Source organism: Chrysoperla carnea, chromosome 1, assembly GCF_905475395.1.
Source record: "Chrysoperla carnea chromosome 1, inChrCarn1.1, whole genome shotgun sequence".
Classification (NCBI taxonomy): Eukaryota; Metazoa; Arthropoda; class Insecta; order Neuroptera; family Chrysopidae; genus Chrysoperla; species Chrysoperla carnea.
Window position 1 is genome coordinate 90,559,530 of NC_058337.1, and position 19,708 is coordinate 90,579,237.

A 19,708-nucleotide genomic window follows, 5' to 3' on the forward strand; every position below is an offset into this window, starting at 1 on the left:
ATGTTATCCAATTTTGGTAAATTAGGTATGTAATCCTACTAAATTTTGGCCATACTTTTTAAATTTGTGATCAAAATTAACTTAGCTCTAATAGGTTTCAAGAAAGTAGAGTCCTGGTATCGGAATTAAGCACAACAGTGATAGCTAGCAAAGAACTGGCATCACAGTTGAAAAGGATGACCCAAAATTAGTGGATTTCAAAAAAAATTCTAACAAGATCGGATCAAAATTGCCTGTGTTACCAAAAAAATAAAATTTTTTAACTTCATGACGTCATCAGAATCCAAAAAATTAAATTTTTCTCTATCATATCCAAATTTTATCCAATTTTGATAAATTAGGTATGTAATCCTACTAAATTTTGGTCATACTTTTTAAATTTGTGATCAAAATTAACCTAGCTCTAAAAGGTTTCAAGAAAGTAGAGTCCTTGTATCGGAATTAAGCACAACAGTGATAGCTAGCAAAAAACTGGCATCACAGTTGAAAAGGATGACCCAAAATTAGTGGATTTCAAATTAGTGAATTTAGCACAGCCACAACACCACAAACCCATACTGTTGATACTGTTAGCCCTATTACTTTGGAAACAAGAGAGATCTTTTAAAATATTATTTTGACGCTTACTTCGAAACTTTACTTTGTATGATTTGTTTTATAAAGCAAATTGTATCTGGACGTCGTTTATAGCATCGATAAAATATGCAAAACTAAAACAAAACTAATATAAGACGTCAGAATTTATACATATTTTAGAGCGGGGAAGTTTAGTAAGTAAAATTTTGTGTACTACTAAATTATCAGCTCTATTTCGAATCCGTTTTAAATTTAAGTTAAATAATTAATCCATATAGGGTTTATCAAGTACTTTCAGTTTTGTATTGACATAAATGGCAATCACACTTCAGGGGCAAATATTTTAATTGTTATATTACGAAGTAAACGTGAATGAAAGTTCTCGGGGTTGCTAAGAAATTTTTGTGGAGGCCGATTCTAATAATTGATGCGAGTGATTTCCTATTATGAGTCAGGACGCATGTACACAATTCAAACAATGCTACAGAATCGCTATGTATACAGAATGCCCCGAATAACAATACGAAAGGAATTTTCGGCATGCAATGAATACAGAATTATAATAAAAAAATATATTAAATTAGGTGGTAATTTAACAGCTTAAAAATAAATTAAATGCGAAACAAACATTTTTAATGACGTAAATGGTCACCCAAACTTGTTTATTACGTACAAACCTTTGAATTCACTTGGAAATTTTTGTTGACTTCAGTTTTGTTGCTGATTAATATTTTATGTTTCAATTTTATTTTCTATTTTAGAAACCATTTCGACAATTTCATTTATATCATTTACTCGTATCTTATCTTATCTGTGTAAGTTGATATTTTTGTATGTTAGGCAAAATGCACTCTATATGTGTTGTAACAATTGCTCAATTTTGCTGGATAAAATAGATTGAATTTTTTGAACTCAGAATTAAAACTTTTGTATATTTGTTTTTATAATATTTTATAAAAGATTGTACATAATCTTTTTGTTGATATTGCGAAGAATAATATTTTATTTCTTAGAATCTGTAAATAAATCGTCGCTAACATTTGAATCAAATCGAATCAAATCGTATAGGAGGGTTATATTTTTCGAGGGTATGTTTGTGTATTTTTGTGGCATGCTCTATTCGTTGTTTGCGTAGTCATGGTAGGGACAATAAAATCGATGCCAGCGCTTCAAGTGAAATTTTGGCGATAAAGAAGGCCGTTATGATTAATTTGCAGTTCTTTACAAGTTAATCTTATAGAAAATGTCAAATTAAAATTATTGAAAAACACTAATTAATTAAACCTAATGCATCAAAAATTGTGAAAATATGAAATCAAATTGCACAAATATTATTTTTCAAATGTAAATTATCATAATTATTTATTTAAATTTGTGAGACATTAATATTAAATTTTCAATAAGAGTCATAAATGCAATCCATACAATTATATATGCATCCATACAATTCTATAATTAAAGTAGTGTATCGTTACCATGGAAACGCCTCCTATTAAACTTACGCACGGTGCGAATAGCCTAAATGGCTTGATGCTTTTTGAGGATTAAAAACTTTCGTAAAAATTTTTCAATTGGTTTTTTAATGTGGATACATACCAATATTCAACCCTCTAGTTCACTTTCGAAAAGTTATGAAAGTATGCAAAGCCTTAAAAACCTCAAAAAAAAAGAGATCTTGTGGTATAAAAATAGAGTAGGTGGTTGGGATGTTGATATTCTTAAAAGGCACAATCTAGACCGTACTAACCCAACTTACATGTCGATTTTCAACACTTTGGCTCAATTTAAGAGGCTGCTATACAGTAACGCATTTTTCTTTTCTAAAAACCCTTCAAATAGTTGGAATGAACAAAATGAAATTCAACTTATTTGAAAAAAAGGAGATCGTTGGAGAAGTCCAAACATTCGAGAAACAAATAGGTATATAGAATATAGGTATCTTAAAATTTTTAGGCTGGAGGGTTTTATTGAACCCTTTAAAATACAATATTTAAAAATAAGTAATTAATTAAAAAATTGGTAATTGTTTATTTCAGAAAAATAAAATATGCATAAAATGTACAAAAATTTTAAATCAGTTTTTTTTATCACACATTACAAAATTATATAAAATATGTAAATTAATAATAAAAATAATAATTATTAATTAATACAAAAAGTGGGTATTGCTTTGTTTTTAATGTACATACATAAAAATTATATTTAAAGACAAAAGAGAATAAAAATTCATTCTAAAACAAAAAACAAGAGAGTTGTGAAAATCATAAAATGGAATAAGAAAATAAAAAAATTTAAGATGAAAAATAAATAATAGATGATTGAAATGAAAATATTTATATACATAAGATAGATTAGATAGATAGATAGATAGATAGATAAAAAGAAAATAGCAAAATAAGGAATAAATTAGAAAAATAGAATAAACAAATAATATTATTTATAATAATAAATTAAGTTAAAAATTTAATTGAGTAAGAACATAAAATGTAGCAAAGTTTGACATATTTCATGAGAGATCTGAATTTGTGACATTTTGAATTAAGCGTTTAATGCTTTTGTTTTTATTCGTCAAACTTATTTCGAATTAATGAGTATAATATATTATATTGGAAATAATAATTGATTAAATATATAAATATGTATATTATATTTGTTTCGTTCTAAATTGAGATGTTTCGTTCGATATACTCGGCGGGTACTCGTTCAATTTAAATTATTTAACTTTTATGAATTGATTTGCCAGATTTGGTAACTGTGGCATGGAAACCATTATCCCAATCAGCATAGTAGTCAACAGTTCTTACTGTACCATCTGGTTCAACCTATAAATGAAAAGATTTTATGATAAATTTAATTTTATAAAAAAAGTTGTTATTAAAAAAATTGTAGTTACATATAAGCCGAAATGAAAAACAACTTCTTTTTTAATTAAATTTTGAAATATAATTTTTTTTTAAATGTTGCTTAATTAAATGAAACGAGACAGTAATTTTTAATGAAAAATATAAACGTGGGATCTGGTATTAAGAGAGCCTTATTTGAAAAAAATACCAAATTTGGTTCTTACATGATTGTATCATTAACAAAATTAAATTTTACACTACATGATCTTACTTCTTTGGTCTCAAGGGGTATTTCTTTTATTTACTTCTGTGTAAGACTATAACAACTCTTATTTTTAAAAAAACTTATTTTATATGGGATTATAACGAGAGTTAAAATAGATTCCAAATTTTTGAACGTTATGGATACTCATGATAGGACTTGCGGGAAAAGTTTTTCTTTTTGGTGCAGTGAAAAGTTGTGTTTGTAGGTATGGCTTAGAATAAAAAAGATTATAATTATTAATTTAGTTTTTTATCACTTCCATTATAGATTTAAGGATGTATGAGCGCCAGGACAATTTTGTATAAAAGGCTTGATTTTTTTGTATACAGCTTTCACCAAATATTGAATTATATAAAAAATAATTTGTCGTTTGAATATAAAAAAAATACTACCAAGAAAGTTGATACCACAAGAAATAAAATTAAAAATTACTTAATCATTTTTTTTTTAAATAAAAAGATTAATTACTTTCTTCTATTCAATAAATTTAAATTACTTATTTCAGTTATTCATTTCACTCTAAAATAAAATGATTGTAATTCTATTCTATTGAAAGGTAATAATTGGCTACATTGTTTTTGTATTATTATGTAACAAAATTATTGATTGATTGGTATATGCTCCGAAACACGCAATGTGACATTCAATTTATTATTTTTAAACTGCCTTTAAAAAAAACTAATAGTTATTATATTTTATTTCTTAATTCATAATTTGTTAATTAAATTTCAAACTATTTATAAAGAGTACACTTTCAAATTGTAGTTTATGCTCTGTAAAAATTTTTAGGAAGTATCAAAACCAAATATCGTTCGTTATATTCGAATTGCCCTTTTCCTATGTGATATCCGGTAGTAGAGACGGCAAGTAAGTAATTGCAAGCTTACTTAACTTACCAACCGTATGTTCACTAGCAGCTTTAGGGGTGGGATGATATAAATATTTATTACATTAAAAATAATCAAAATAAAGAACTAATGCGACATTGTTCTGTACTGCAAAAAAAGTTAACGGTCAATTTCAAATATGATATTGATGGAGATTCGTTGTGCGATAAAGTTTTTGGCTTGCAACACTATCTCGTAGACAGTTTAGCAACACCTATCGAAACATTAAACATCAAGAGTTATATAACAAATGTCTAAACATTAAATATCAAGAGTTATATCCCAACATTTGGATGTTACTGCGTATTCTAAAAATTGATAAAAATGTATACCTGCGATCTACAATGTCTCAAACAAGATTAACTAGGTTGGACATTCAAAATCAAGTAGCAGAAAACCTATATTTTGCCAGCAGAACAAGAAAATTTAACTATGCAATAAAGTTTTTAAATAGAAGAACCAAAATCAGGTACGTGATTTTTACCGAAACAAAAGATTGCGCTTTGTGCAGTGTGTAGATAAGTATGATTGTGTCGGCCATTTGGGCAGTGTGTAAAGCGTCCTGATGAGCATACAAAAAGAAAGTCTAATGTTAAACTAGTGGTACGGCCGATATTTTAATAAAATGCTTTTTTTTCGATCATAAATGCTGAAATTTTGTTAAACAAAAGCTACACTTGAAGGATTTTATTATTACGTACCAAAGAATATTGTCCTCGAACAACTTCACCATCACGTTCTTCTTTTTGATGTTTGATGTCACCAGTGTGTGGATCATTTACACCATATTCGAAGGCATATCGTGGATGGAAATCCTGAAAATAAATTGAAAAAATTTTTTAGTCATAAACAGTATAGGTATCTAGTTTAATAATATTTTCTAGTTAGCATATCTCATTCTTAATATTAGATTCATCAACTATAAATAAATATATTTTAAATTTCACGCTGTTTAAAAACAAAACTAATTTATAGTAGTTAATAAGTATTTTGTTAATCGTTTGATATCATTGAATTCGATGTTTTATCCTTAAATGGTAACTGGACATTTAAAAAATAAACTTTTGTTTTAAATATAATATTTTATTTATGTTTATAAATAACATAATTAGGTCAAGGTATGAAGGTATGGCCAATCAATTGATTTGTTATAAGAGTAAGTATATCTATTAGTTATAATTGATCTGATAAGTGTTCAAGGTCTAATGATATATTGTAAGACATTTACTAAAACAGAATAATTTAATCAACAAGTGAGAAAATTCAGAAAATTAGTTTATTTATATAAATAGACACCGGGTATAATTTCGCACGGAAAAACATCAAATATTCGCACCAACCTAAAAATGAACCACCCAATATTTATACGGTTATCCTTCAAGTAGGCACTTACATTCGAGAAGACAATCTAAAAACATGTAAGGCAACAGCACACGGTGTTCCCAAGCGGTCGCCTATTTAAGTACTAACTGAGCCCAATGCTTCTTAACTTCGGTAGGTACGTAAAGGTAATGTATGTTTAGAACTTTTGGATTTATTATTTACACTACTTACGAAATTATAATTAGGATGTATTAACCTTCCGGAAAAAATTATCTACGTGATGGTGGAAACCGTTTCAAAATTCGTTACGTGGTTTAGAAGGAGTTTGCGGATAAATAGACAGACTGACAGATGCGAATAGCGATTTTCTTCGACACTATGTACACATAGATACTTAAAGTAATCTAGACTCTAAGCTAAAAATGAGCCTTGTTTAACAAAGAGAATATTAAACTACTGTGGCTTGAGAAAAATCCTTAAATTTACATATACACATAGTCTTGAAGGCTTAACAAACAAATCCATCAATTGTTTGGATAATACACCAGGCGAATGGTGAAAGTGATATTGTAGGGTTAAGAATTAAGATAGAGATTCTTAGACCGATTATAATTTTAAGTTTTTAAGGAACTTTAAGTACCTACACGGCACATAATTTTATTAAAGTCAGTTGCTATATTTTTCATAGAAAATTCGTTAAAATCATTGATCTAAATTTGTTGTTTCACAGTAAATTTTAACTTTCAAATACCTGCAACTAATGACTAATTAAAATATATTAAAGTAATTAGGTAGAATGAAAAAATTAAAAATGAGTCATTATTTAAATAAAATTTTGATTTGATTGAATAATAAAATTATTTTACCTGTTCGGAAATTAATTATAGAGATATATATGATCAAATTTTATAAAAAAATTTCCAGCTCTGATTTAAAAACGTAATTTTGAGTAAATAATTTATTCATTTAAAAAAAACTAATCTCTAAAATGTTTTTTTATGTGCAGCAATTAGTTACTCAAAAGTATAACAGTGGAGCCAAAATTTTAACCAGATTAACATAAAATAAAAGCAACGATTGGGTTGTAAAGCTATCATGTTATAAGTACGTTTTTAGGGCCTAACTTGTTTGATTCATTAGTAGTAGTTGATTTATAGTCAAGCAAAATGTCTAGTACCCTTTTTAACCTCAAGACGTATAATAGCAAGAGCAGCCTTTTTACGTTTCTAAAGACCGAGATATCGATTGAGATGTATCTCGCGCCGATTAAATTGATTTCTTTAACATCCTTTTTACATGGAAATGAGTTTTTTAAATAAATGGAATAAAAAAAAACTTTAATTTCGGGAAATAATTTAGTAAAATGATCAAATAACTAACATGAGTGTGTAAGCCTTTATGTTCTGAATAAAGCTCTTATTTGGGCTTTATATATGAATATTGCTTGTTTTCTTGCTTAATGAAACTTGCTGACAAGAAGGTACCTAGCTATATCAATATGACCCGACACATTCTCTTAATTTTTTTCAGTATCTTCTTTGAAAAGTAATACACAACAAGAAACAATAAACATACTGTATTAAAACATATTTAATGATATAATTACTATTTAAATGTCATTGTACCTTTTAAAGCCTAGACATTTACTTAAGTAAGTAAAGGTATTGAACAAGTACCTTGAATAATAAAGGACATTTAAATATGGATTTATGTAAAATAAACTTGTAAAAGATAATTTTTTTTTTTGCATTTATCTATACAAATAACCACTTTTTTTGTTGCTATAAATATGATTTGATTTTATATAAATTATTATAAAAATAGAAAAAAAAAACTAGTATAATTTTATTTAAGTAATTCAATATTATCTATTTCTATGTCGATTCAAACGTGTTCAAATGTTGAAAATCTTATTTTATGAAAAACATATGCTGACAACTCTCAATTGTAATTCTACTTTCATAAAAATATTTGTAAATAATTCGACTAAATTTGTGATAGATCTTATTACCCTATGGAGGATAACTTGTCTGGCTTACTGAAAAAATAGAATTATTCAGTGTGTAAACGAAAAATAATAAATAATTCAATACGGGTTCCTAACTTGGGTTTTAATTATAATCTTAAAAAATAAAATAACAAATTGGGCATTTTATAGTAAGTTGATGGAATTAATTATAATTCATGGGGGCGGTAGAATTGATCACATTGTCGTCGCTGGGATAAGAACATTAACAAATAATGATGTGTGTAACCTCTGTTATAGGCATATATGCCAGAGAAACGGAGGGTAAACCCCATTATTATTATTATTATTATTATTAGTAAGTTTATGGAGCGAAAAATATTAATTTAACAGTTTTTTTTTCCGCAAAAATATCTGGTTAATTTAATATTTTCATTTAAAGCTTATGTAAATCATTTATCGCTAAATTTTCACTGCGGAGTAAAATTGACTAAATGAATTGCAATATTTACTATCCTGGATTCATTATTGAACTAGTTTAATTAGCTTTTTGTATAACACGTTTAAGGTTTATGTATTACTTTGATGTGTAAGCGTCAAATCAGTTTACAATGGCCCCAATAAAAGTCATTAATTCTTACTCTTATACCATTATACCATACTATTATTACTACTCGTTTTGTTCGCAAAGGTTACTCCCAAGAACCCCGTAGCGGCCTTCAGCATCGGCTTCGCGTCACAGAATAATTTCGGTAAAAAAATTTCCCCCCGAAGATCTTCCCCGATAGTTTAACACGGGGGGGGGGGGTGGATAATGACAAATGCAAAAAACTGCATTATTGGAGGATGTGGGTAATGAAAATTTTCTAAGTATTCTGTTATTTCTATAAAGTCTGTTAATTTGACTTTATTTTGGATCGATTACTGAAAATTTCATCTCTCAAGCATGTATGGTACAGAAAATAATAATTTTGGACGGTTTTTCCGATTTTTCGGGGAGTTGGAATAAATAAGGTTGAAGTTTTCCCTTTAGTTTCAAGCAATTCCCCGTCGAATGTGGAAAAACGCACCTTTCTATCATGTCTAGAAGTTCGTTAGAATTTGTATAGATGAGTGAGAGAGTCAGCTTCAAATGGAGCTATATTGTAATTTAGACCATACTATTATGTTTATTGAATTAGTTTGTATTTAGTTGCGGAAACAGATCAAGCAAGATTTTTAATAAAAAAAATTAATGATAAGGTAATCAATAAACTAAAATTATTTAGGAATTTTATACATGAACAAGAAAGTGTACGAACTAAATGTTGTGAAATGAATTAAAATTCATCAACATTTTGCATAAAAAGAACACCTAGATCTGAGAAACATGCAATAAAAAATAATTGCAAGGTATTTAAACTAATAAAATATTTATAGTTATTAATCCTCGTTTATTAATATTAACATTAAATATTAATATTATTTGCTACATTACATAAATAAATAAAAAATAATTAATTTATCATTTATAGAAATTATGGTAATTTTTAATCTAGTTTTTAAAAACATGATAAATGAAATTAATCAATAGTCGTAGATATCGTTTGTAATAAATAATAATTATATTTCTAGTATTTTATTATATCTTAATATATTGTCCAGTTAGATAACGACTAACAACTAACTAACTGTCCTAACTCGTGTCTGTTTAAGTCATTTTTTAAAAATTGTTAATATATTTTATTTAGACATTATGAAGAAAATAGAGATTGTTTTTATTTGTATACGGAAGTTAATGATATTTCACTTGGAGTTTTGCATTCATAATGTCGACTATTTTCTGTTTATATTTTAATTATTCCATAAATTTAGTATTTTCCAGGAAATTAATACCAATTTTTTTAAATATAGTAATTAATTTAAATTTCTCAACAACTTTTCTTAGTCTATTAGTTCTTTTACCCACTTTCTATATTTAGTATAATGTACCAAGAGATTTGAATTCTTTTTAGAACACTATTGGTTAGTTGGGGAAATATTTGAGTACGTATGGGTAAGAAATTGACTGAGCTTTGTTAATTTTGCCAATTTAAATGTATTCATTGTATTTTGCTAACAATGAATTCGTATTTGTTTCTAATAATATTTATCTATTATTCGCAAAACCAGGGTATTCATATATCACCGTCTTGGTATCCTTAATTTATTTCAACAATTTTTCATAAAATCTCGCCGATAAAAAAATTTCTGTCTTATATTGTTGGTAGAATTTGGAGTTAATTAACATTTTAAATCGGTAATTTTAAAATTTGAATTCAGGTTTTTGGGAAAGTTCCTTTTTTTAACGCCTGGGGCGTTATAGGTGACCGTGATTACAAGAACGATAACAAAAGGTAAAGGCTTAAAGCTTTAAAACACATTGTTCGGTTCGACAGTTGATTCGAGAAAAATGAGTTAAAAAGTGTTGAAAGTTACAGATAAATTAAAATTTAATTCGAAGAAAGTTAAATAATATTTGTAATACTTTAATAAGTAAATGGAACGAATGGTAAGAGCTTCATTAAACTATATTTTGTAATAACTTTTGACTTCCATGAAAAAAGAGAAAAGAAAGAAAGCTTGAAACATCCATCTGCCTGCCTGTTTGTTCAACTGGTATCTTCGTCGTGATCGCAGCTCCCAAAACTATTTCCATATTATGTGTTTGTTTTTTCCCTAGATGTGTTCTAATAAATGATAAAATTATAGGAGCGTTGAAATTAATTCTCTGAATTATTTTACCTGCAGTTTTAAATTGTATTATTTCGCAGCACTTTCATTATAACAAATATAATAATTTTTAATATATGCAAAAGAAATTGCTATTTTCAAGAGTAAACGACTCAAATACGTTTCATTGTTATGAACAAAATTTTGAAGAAACTCAGATGCGAAAGGTCTAAAATACTCTTGTCATAAATACAAGAAAATGTTTTCTACAATCAACACACCCGGTATACACAGATAGAAGTTTTTTTTTTTTTTTTTAAATCATACTGTACAAATATATAAATGTATTATTTAAGACATAGATTGTTATATAATGAGTATCATAATAAATTAAATTATATATATTGTCTATATATAATAATCCTTAAGGCGACATGTTCATTCTTTATTTTCAAAACCTTTTTTTTTTTTTAACTTTTGTATGTACGATAAAATGTAAAGAATTAAAATTTACTCAATTAACAGGTTATTAATGTGTATATAAAATCAGTCAACGCCATTAAAATATTAAAATAAAATTATAATAATAGATCAATCATACTATGTTGTTTGCTAATTTTTAAATAAATTTCATTTTTATTAAACACATCATAATTATAATTTATTGTATTTTTTAAGCCGTTTCAAAATTTAATAATTTGTAGCTGTTTTAGGCGAAAGTGAATCAATTTTGTAGGATAGTGAGTGACCCACAAAATACTTTTGTAGGTCACTAGTGTAGGTATTATCTAATTTTAATTACCTGTAAAATTCTATGCAATTTATCTACATAGAATAAGAATTTAAAATATTTATATTTTTCATTTATTTCGAATCAATTATTTTAATTATGATAAATTATGATAAATTAATAGCAACTTATCATTTTTATGTGACTGAATGTTGTAAATATTTCATGTATATATTTCGGGGAATAATTGACATCACGTTTTTGAGAACCTCAAATGGTTTAAAAAGCTACCGTATTCGATATGAGATTGTGTTTAAAATGACATACATATATCAACTCAGATTATTTTCAGTTCGAGATCTATACATACGTCGAGTGCTTAATAATCCAAAAGAATTAAATAAAATAATTTTTGTGGAATTGTTAAAAATATGAGGATTTGTATAGCTGAATAATTGATGCTATTTGGAAAAGTGAACAGAAAAGTAAAATTAATGTATAATAGTGAAGCACTCTTTTCTCGAACAATTTTCAAAACAATTATACTTTGTATTAAAAAATTTAATTTCTTATGGAAGTTTAATATCTTTGGCGCTTTTAACTTTGATATTTGACAGTGAGGCTATAATGGAGCGAAATTTACATGGTTATTATTTTCTACCTTTCTGGGGATTAGCTAAAGATATCTTAGTTTGATAATATAGAAATTTGCAGTTTTTAACTGTGACTCGAGTGTCAAATTCATGGAAATCGTGTGTTCGATTTTCGTGTTTTTCGACGATTTGTCTGCTGTATGTAGGTTAGAATAGCGTGCCATTTTTTATTTTTACGCAAAACGAAACATTGTCAATCTCTATGCGTTATGTTTAAATAAGCATGTAGCATTCAGTTTTTGATTTTTAAATGGACCACTCTATATTTTTTTGCAAATTTTCAAAGTAACTTTTTAAAATCCCTTCCTTTTTTACGAAAGTTATGGTCTTTTAAATGTGAAAATAAACATTCAAACTAACTCATTTTCATGTCAAAATTATCGTATTTTTTTAAAAATTGTCTATATAAACTGAACTCCAACTCTTAAGCAAGCCTTAGGTCTGGACTATCACACTTAATTTTGAAATAAAAAATATTGGTTGTTCACCGGAGCTTAACTACTTTTAAAAATCTACAAAGAAATATATTATGACCCATTTGAAAATATTTTTCGCTTAAAATAATCTAGATTAAAAGTGATTGAATACGTGTATTTTTTTTAAGTGAAGCGTTAAGAACTGGTCACCTTGTATACAATAAAATTATCATGCGGTTAATACAAATTATAAATCGTCTACTATAGACACCTAGCTTAAAAGAATAAATACTAATAAAATTTAAAAATTGGCAAGTTCCTAACGTTTTCATGGCCGCTTTTTGATATCGTCTGGCACGGAAACATCCCTAGCACTATCATTACTGTTTAACCCCACAATTCTTTTTGAGATACTCTATAATTGCTGAGGTACTTTCTAAGTCTCGGTGGCAATGAGCAATCGCCAGTTGTCAATAAAAGACTTTAGTGAGGAGTTCTTTGAAGTCTTGGTATCTATGAGCAACCATAAAGGCACAATAACTACTCTATCGTAAAAGAATGAATGACTCTCGAAACTAAGTATTTACAGCCGGTAATTGTTGTTTAATTAAAAACAATTAAAAAATACTTAACGAATTAATACACCCTATTGTAAGCATAAAATATTAGCTTAGCGCCTACTTGAAATATTTTTGTAACTATACACTACTACTGTAAACTATACTAATAAATAAACTAAACAATTTTTTCTTTGAAAGCTCTCAGATAAAAAATTAGAAACGACCTTTCTCTTTAGTTTGTGAAAAAAAAAATTAAAGTTCTAGATTAAGGTGTAGATTACTATTAAAATAATAGTAAGTCGGGAAAAATTCAGCTCTAGTCGGTTTAAATTTATCAATGTTCATTAATCTTAAAAAAATTATTTATATCATTAATATCCCTTTTATTAAATTCAATTCAAATCATTTAGGATAAGGTACACAAATAAACTTGATCATAATGGGCAATAATTAATTATTCTGAGTAATTCAAGTGTACTTTATGATGTTTCAAAATTTCATAAAAATGTCAATAACCTTTTTTAATTAAAAAAAATAAATAAATTTGTCAATTTTTAAATTATGGTACCAGATTTGTATAAGTATAACCAATAAATCGAATTTCTTGAAAAATTACCATAAATTAGATAATTTTTTAAATAACTTTATTTATATTGTCTCTGAATCATATTTTAATATGTAAAATATACAAGTAATTGACCCAGATTTTTGTGAATATAAGTTTTATGGCTACATATTACATACGGTTAAATAAATTTATAATTTATTTATTGGTGGACATTGGTCGATCGTCCAATATTATTATACAGGCAGACAGACAGGCGGATAGACAGACAGATCAAAAATATGTATCTTTCTCTAAATACAGAAAGCGACACACCTTATTAACCACTTTACATGTTGGTTACATAATGAAATAAAATATATTATGTACGTTTAATTTCAATCGTTACGATTAATTTTTTTTTTTGTAAATATTAAATATATTTATATATCTAAATAAATTTTATATCAATCTAGAGGTATTTTTTAATGCAAAAGTGTTTCTTGATTTGGTGTCATGGCTTTTATATTTCATATTTTATTGATTATAAACGTATTACAAGAAAATTAGCTTAATGAAAAATTGATAAAAAATTTATGCAAAAATGTTTATTGGATTCATGAAGCAAAAAAAAAACTACATTCACTTTTTATGATCTGAATATCATAATCCGAGAGGTGTGAAATGATATATATTCTTATCAACGTAATCGAATCTATGCATATTATTAACTTTTGTAGTGATTACTTCAGGCGGTTAATTCAAGAAAGTATGTTAATTTTACATAATTTTAAATTCCTTAAATTAATTTCCTATAAATTTTGCATCTGTCTAATTTTTTAATATTTAAAGAAAATTTTAAAGTAGATCAGTTAATCGAACATTTTTCTTTTACGAGGAGTGGGTAGTTAGGTGCCCACCAACTATTTAAAGGAACACATTTGTCATGAAGGAAGTGCGTAGTCCTAGCGACTATTCTTAGGTGCTAATTTAAATACCAAAAGTACGTAAAACACTTAATTTCAGTTTGACCAAATTAAGTTGTGGGGGTTATTTACTATTTAAATATTACATGATTATAAACATATAAATTTTAACTGCGGTTATTTTTGACATCTACTAAATCAAAAATTTGTTTATTGGTATAAAATATCTAGCTGAAAAAAACTAAAGAATGCAATTCAAAGAACAAAATGTGAAGATCACGCATAATCTTTTGCTAGCGATTCATAGATTCCGTGTTATATCTTGAGTTAGATACATCGTAAAATACGAAATTTTACCCGTTTTTTATTTCATTTTCAATTTTCCATTCAATTACATAATTTCAATTATTGTTTTTGGATTTGTAGAAAAAAGTGTAAGAAGAAATTTTTTCTACGTTTTTAATCGACTTATACCTTATCTATTGAATATTCCGAATTATGGAATCAGAACACGAACTTGACTATGTTGCCTATCATCGATAACTCACCTCTCTTTGAAAATAAGTTTTGGTTATTGGTAAATCAAAAGTTTGGGTTTTTATATGTACGCAAGATGATTCTGAGGTTTCTAATTACCTACACTCAATAAGACATATGCAAATTAAGCTTTAAATTTTGAACCTTTGAATATCGTTAAACGGTGGTTTATATAAATATTAGTTAAATTTTTTTCAATATTTCATTCAATTAGTCAATGTTTTTTAAATAGCTAAAGCTAATACTTATGTACGATCATAAATTTCTTGATATTTAAAAAGGTGATAATTTAAGTAATATTTTCATTACAAAGTTTCCCGAATTCTGAATTATATAAAATTTTGTTAACTTACATAATTTTCCAATTGTTGGCCAGTGACTGACTTGACAAGCGCTGGTTGAGCTTTTAATACTGGTGCGGAGGTAGCATAAGTGGCTAATGTGGGAGCAGATGCAGCATATTGACCGTAAATGCCTGGTCCAGAAGCTAATCTGAGTCCAGCGGCTGATGCGCTTGATAAATAAGCACCACCAGCTAATAAAGGTGCAGATTGAACGGTTTTTGTCAATGAAAGTGATGCAGCAGGTGCTGATAAGAGTCTAGCACCGAAAGCTCCATGGCCAGTTGAATATGAGGCCAAAGCTGGAGATGCTGAATATGATGCGATAGCTGGTGAGGCGGAATATGTGGAAATAGCTGGGCTTGCTGAATATGCAGAAATAGCTGGTCCAGATGAATATGCGGAAATACCTGGACCTGATGAATATGTAGCTACAGCTGGACTAGCTACAACTTTTGAGATTGCTGGTCCTGCAGAGTATGTGGCAATTGCTGGTGAACTTACTACTTTGGATATAGCTGGTGAGGCATATGAAGCATATTGTGCACCGGAAGAGTATGATGAAGAGATTGCTGGAGAAGCATATGAAGAATAAACGGCAGGTGATGCAACTACTTTTGATACGGCTGGTGCAGCGTATGATTGGTATACAGCTGGAGCAGCTGCTACTTTAGTAATGGCTGGAGCTGCATAAGATTGGTAAACTGCTGGAGCAGCAGCAATTTTAGCTACAGCTGGAGCAGCATATGATTGGTAAACTGATGGCGAAGAGTATGACGAATATGAGGAACCTGAGGAGTATGATGATACTACAGCTGGTGATGACACGACTTTAGAGACAGCTGGAGCAGCATATGATTGATAAACAGCTGGAGCAGCAGCAACTTTCGTAACTGCGGGTGCAGCGTAGCCAGAGTAAAGAGCTCCTGATGAATAGGATGAAACAACAGCTGGTTGGGAAACTACTTTAGCTACAGCTGGTGCAGCATAGGATTGGTATACAGCTGGTTGTGAAACTACTTTAGCTACAGCTGGTGCAGCATAGGATTGGTATACAGCTGGTTGGGAAACTACTTTAGCTACAGCTGGTGCAGCATAGGATTGGTATACAGCTGGTTGTGAAACTACTTTAGCTACTGCTGGTGCAGCATAAGATTGATAATAAGCTGGTGAGGACACTAATTTGGATGAGCTAGAGCTAATATAACTAGATGATACAGCTGGTGCAGCTGAGTATTGAAGTGGGTTTACAGCGTATGAAACTGCTGGAGCAGCAACTTTTGCAACTGCTGGTGCAGCGTAACCAGAGGAGTATGACGAATAAACTGCGGGTTGTGCAACTACTTTAGCTACGGCTGGTGCAGCGTAAGATTGATACACAGCTGGTGCAGCAGCTACTTTCGCAATAGCTGGGGCAGCATAGCTAGAATATGAAGCTCCAGAAGAGTAAGAAGATACAACTGCGGGTTGTGAAACTACTTTAGCTACAGCTGGTGCAGCATACGATTGATATACAGCTGGAGCAGCATACGATTGTACAAGAGCGGGTGCAGTAGCTACTTTAGCTACAGCTGGTGCTGCATAAGAAGCAGCAATTTTTGTTGCATATCCTGATGAATATCCTGTAGCAATTGCTGGTGATGAATATCCAGCAACCAATTTAGGTTGTGCGACACTGATTTGTGAGTATCCTGGGGTATATGAGGATACTTTAACACCAGGTGTTACTGAATAGCTGCTAATTGCAGGACTAGCTTGATATGAACTATAAGCAGGGGATGCGCTATATGTTGAAATTGCTGGTGATGCACTGTAGGTTGAAATTGCTGGACCAGTTGAATATGCATCTAATGAAGATACATAGGCTTTTTGGGCATTAGCTTGTAATACAGTACCACATTTAATTGGACTAGGATGTATGTCTGGGTCATAGTATGCATGAACATGGTGTGATGAGTAGCTCAAGATGAGTAGTACTACAGTTGATGTAAATATCTGTAAATTAAAATGAAGAAGAAATAATATATTAACTAGCATTATTATAGAAGTGAAAGTCAAATTATATTAGCATAAAAAGTATATTATCTCAGGTTCAAGTTTATTACCGCTTATTATTATATTATAAATTATATGAAATTCTCGTTAAAAATGTTAAATGACATTGCAAAAAACAAAAGAAATGTTAAATGTTAATATTATTTTATTAGATGGAAATTTCATATCCAGATTATATTTGGAACAAGTCTTTTGCTGAGTTTTTGCTTCTGTGAGCTCATTTGAGCATTATGGTTTTAGTTTCCATATAGATTAAACACTTTCCATTTGTACAGCGAACAAATCATACGCGAAAATAAAAAAAGAATAAATAAAAATGCGATGTTTTATCACTAGAAAAACCGTTTTAATAAGCAATAATAAACTTTTTTACGAGTTCTATGAAATGAAAATTTAACACTTTTACCAATCACTATAAACACATGTTCAACTAAAATTTCACTTCCAAGAAAAATTGCAAAAAAAATCACTTCCATATATTTCTCAATCTTACCTTCATATTTTATGGTACGTATTCTTTTTCATACACAATATAATCACACCAATTTGGATTAAAAAATATCACACACAAAATTAAATTTTAACCCAGAATACCTTAAAAATTCTGGTCTAGTTTCGGGTCTCACACACTGATGCAAAATATAATAAATGCATTGCTTTATATATAGTCTTTTTATATGTAATTTGGATTGTACACAAAATAAATTGTCCACAGTTGAGGTGAGGACTTTTTACCACCACTAAAAAATTATGGTGGAGAAACACCCATATTATTGATACTACTGAGCGAGATGATATTATAGGTATTATTATTATTGGTCCAGTTATGAATACTGCATACAAGAATTATATTAAATAAGTATTATTTAATAATAATTATATTATTTTGTATAATATTAAATTTTAATAAGGAGTTTTATCGAATCAAAGAGAGATGGAGAAAAATGAGAGTGTTATGGTGGGTCTGGTATTAAATATTATTTAAAATATTGGTAATAGAATTTAATATTATTTAATTATATTTTGTATTATTTAGCTTGCTCTTATTTGTATGTTCTTTTACTTTTGTAAATATTCCTATAGAGGTTTTTTTTAAAAGTAGATTGCACCATAAATTTGTACTCTCGAAGGTTCCGTTTTTTTGCATATGTATTGGCCCCGAATTTTGGAGATTTCGCATTAACCTCTGGTTGTTTATTTATATTGCGATTAATTTTTCAAAATAGAATATTTTCTGCTATGCAATTAAAATCTCAGTTTTTAAAATGCCATGTGTCGGTAAATACGAATCCTGACATTATAGTTTTCCCTCATTAAAATGAAAATATAATTTCTCTTGTGGGCTGTGTATTTTATATCGAAGAACTTCCATAATTTTTCTTACAATTAGGCTACGAGTTTATATTTCGGTAATTTTTATTAGTTTTCGGCAATACACAAGATTGTATTCAAATTGTGTTTACAGACAATAGATAAGTTTAACTGAATAGTAAAAAATTACTGATTTTGAGGAATCCAAATAATCTTATTATTAACTATTTTTTTAGTTGGTTTTTCATCAGACTAATGTTTGATAACCATTTTTTATAAAACAATTGAAAAAATCAAAATTCTAAATACAAGTACACGCGCTATAATCTCTCGAGGACATACAAGCAATATTTTGAAATTCAATAAAAATTTCTATTTTATTGTAAATACTAAAATTAGAGGCAAAGTGATTAGCTGATAAATTTTAATAAAGTTCAGTTTTCACCAAATTTTTTAGAAGAATTGCATACTTTATATCACTACTGTATTGTTCAAAGACGGTCATTCGAAACTCTCCTTAGTATTTTTAATATACATTTATAATTACAAAATATGTATTTGCACTGATATCGAGTAACAATTAGTGAAATTAAGGAGGTTTTGAGACTAATTTCTTATAAATAAAGTCACTGAATAAAAAAAAAACGAACCTGAAATTATGGGAATTGATTAAGTAATTACTGTAATTTTTGAAATTCTTTAAGAAAAAACTATGTTTAGTTTAAAATTTATTAGAAATTTATCTCTCTCTCATATATCTGCATGCTAATAATGCAAATTTTAATAGATCTTAGTTCTCATGTATTTAAGTTAAAAGGTAAGTAACTAACTCGATATTGTGGTAACTTTCAGTGAAAATTAAAAAAAGTTTATTGTAATTAGTAAATTTTAATCTACTCTAAAAACATAGTACATATATCAATGGATAAAATTACAAACATAAGCTGTTGTAGAGCAGTAAGTCAATTGTCTCATGTTGACCATTGGAATGGTCAATGTAAAATTACTTTCACTCTCTCATATAAAGACGTAATTATAAGCAGTAATTGATATGTGCTGTTTTTTTCACTTAAAACGTCAGGTG

At 28.3% G+C, this 19,708-nt stretch overlaps 1 protein-coding gene across 1 annotated transcript; it reads right to left on the reverse strand.

The window, feature by feature from the left end:
• Positions 1-3,040: 3,040 nt before the first annotated feature.
• LOC123305962 (paternally-expressed gene 3 protein) lies at positions 3,041-17,937 on the reverse strand. Its single transcript, XM_044887805.1, has 4 exons — positions 17,807-17,937; positions 15,271-17,253; positions 5,273-5,386; positions 3,041-3,398 (listed from the first exon to the last, which is right to left on the reverse strand). Exons 1-4 carry the CDS (start codon positions 17,810-17,812, stop codon positions 3,294-3,296), a joined length of 2,208 nt encoding a protein of 735 aa, XP_044743740.1. The 5' UTR covers positions 17,813-17,937; the 3' UTR covers positions 3,041-3,293.
• Positions 17,938-19,708: the final 1,771 nt, after the last annotated feature.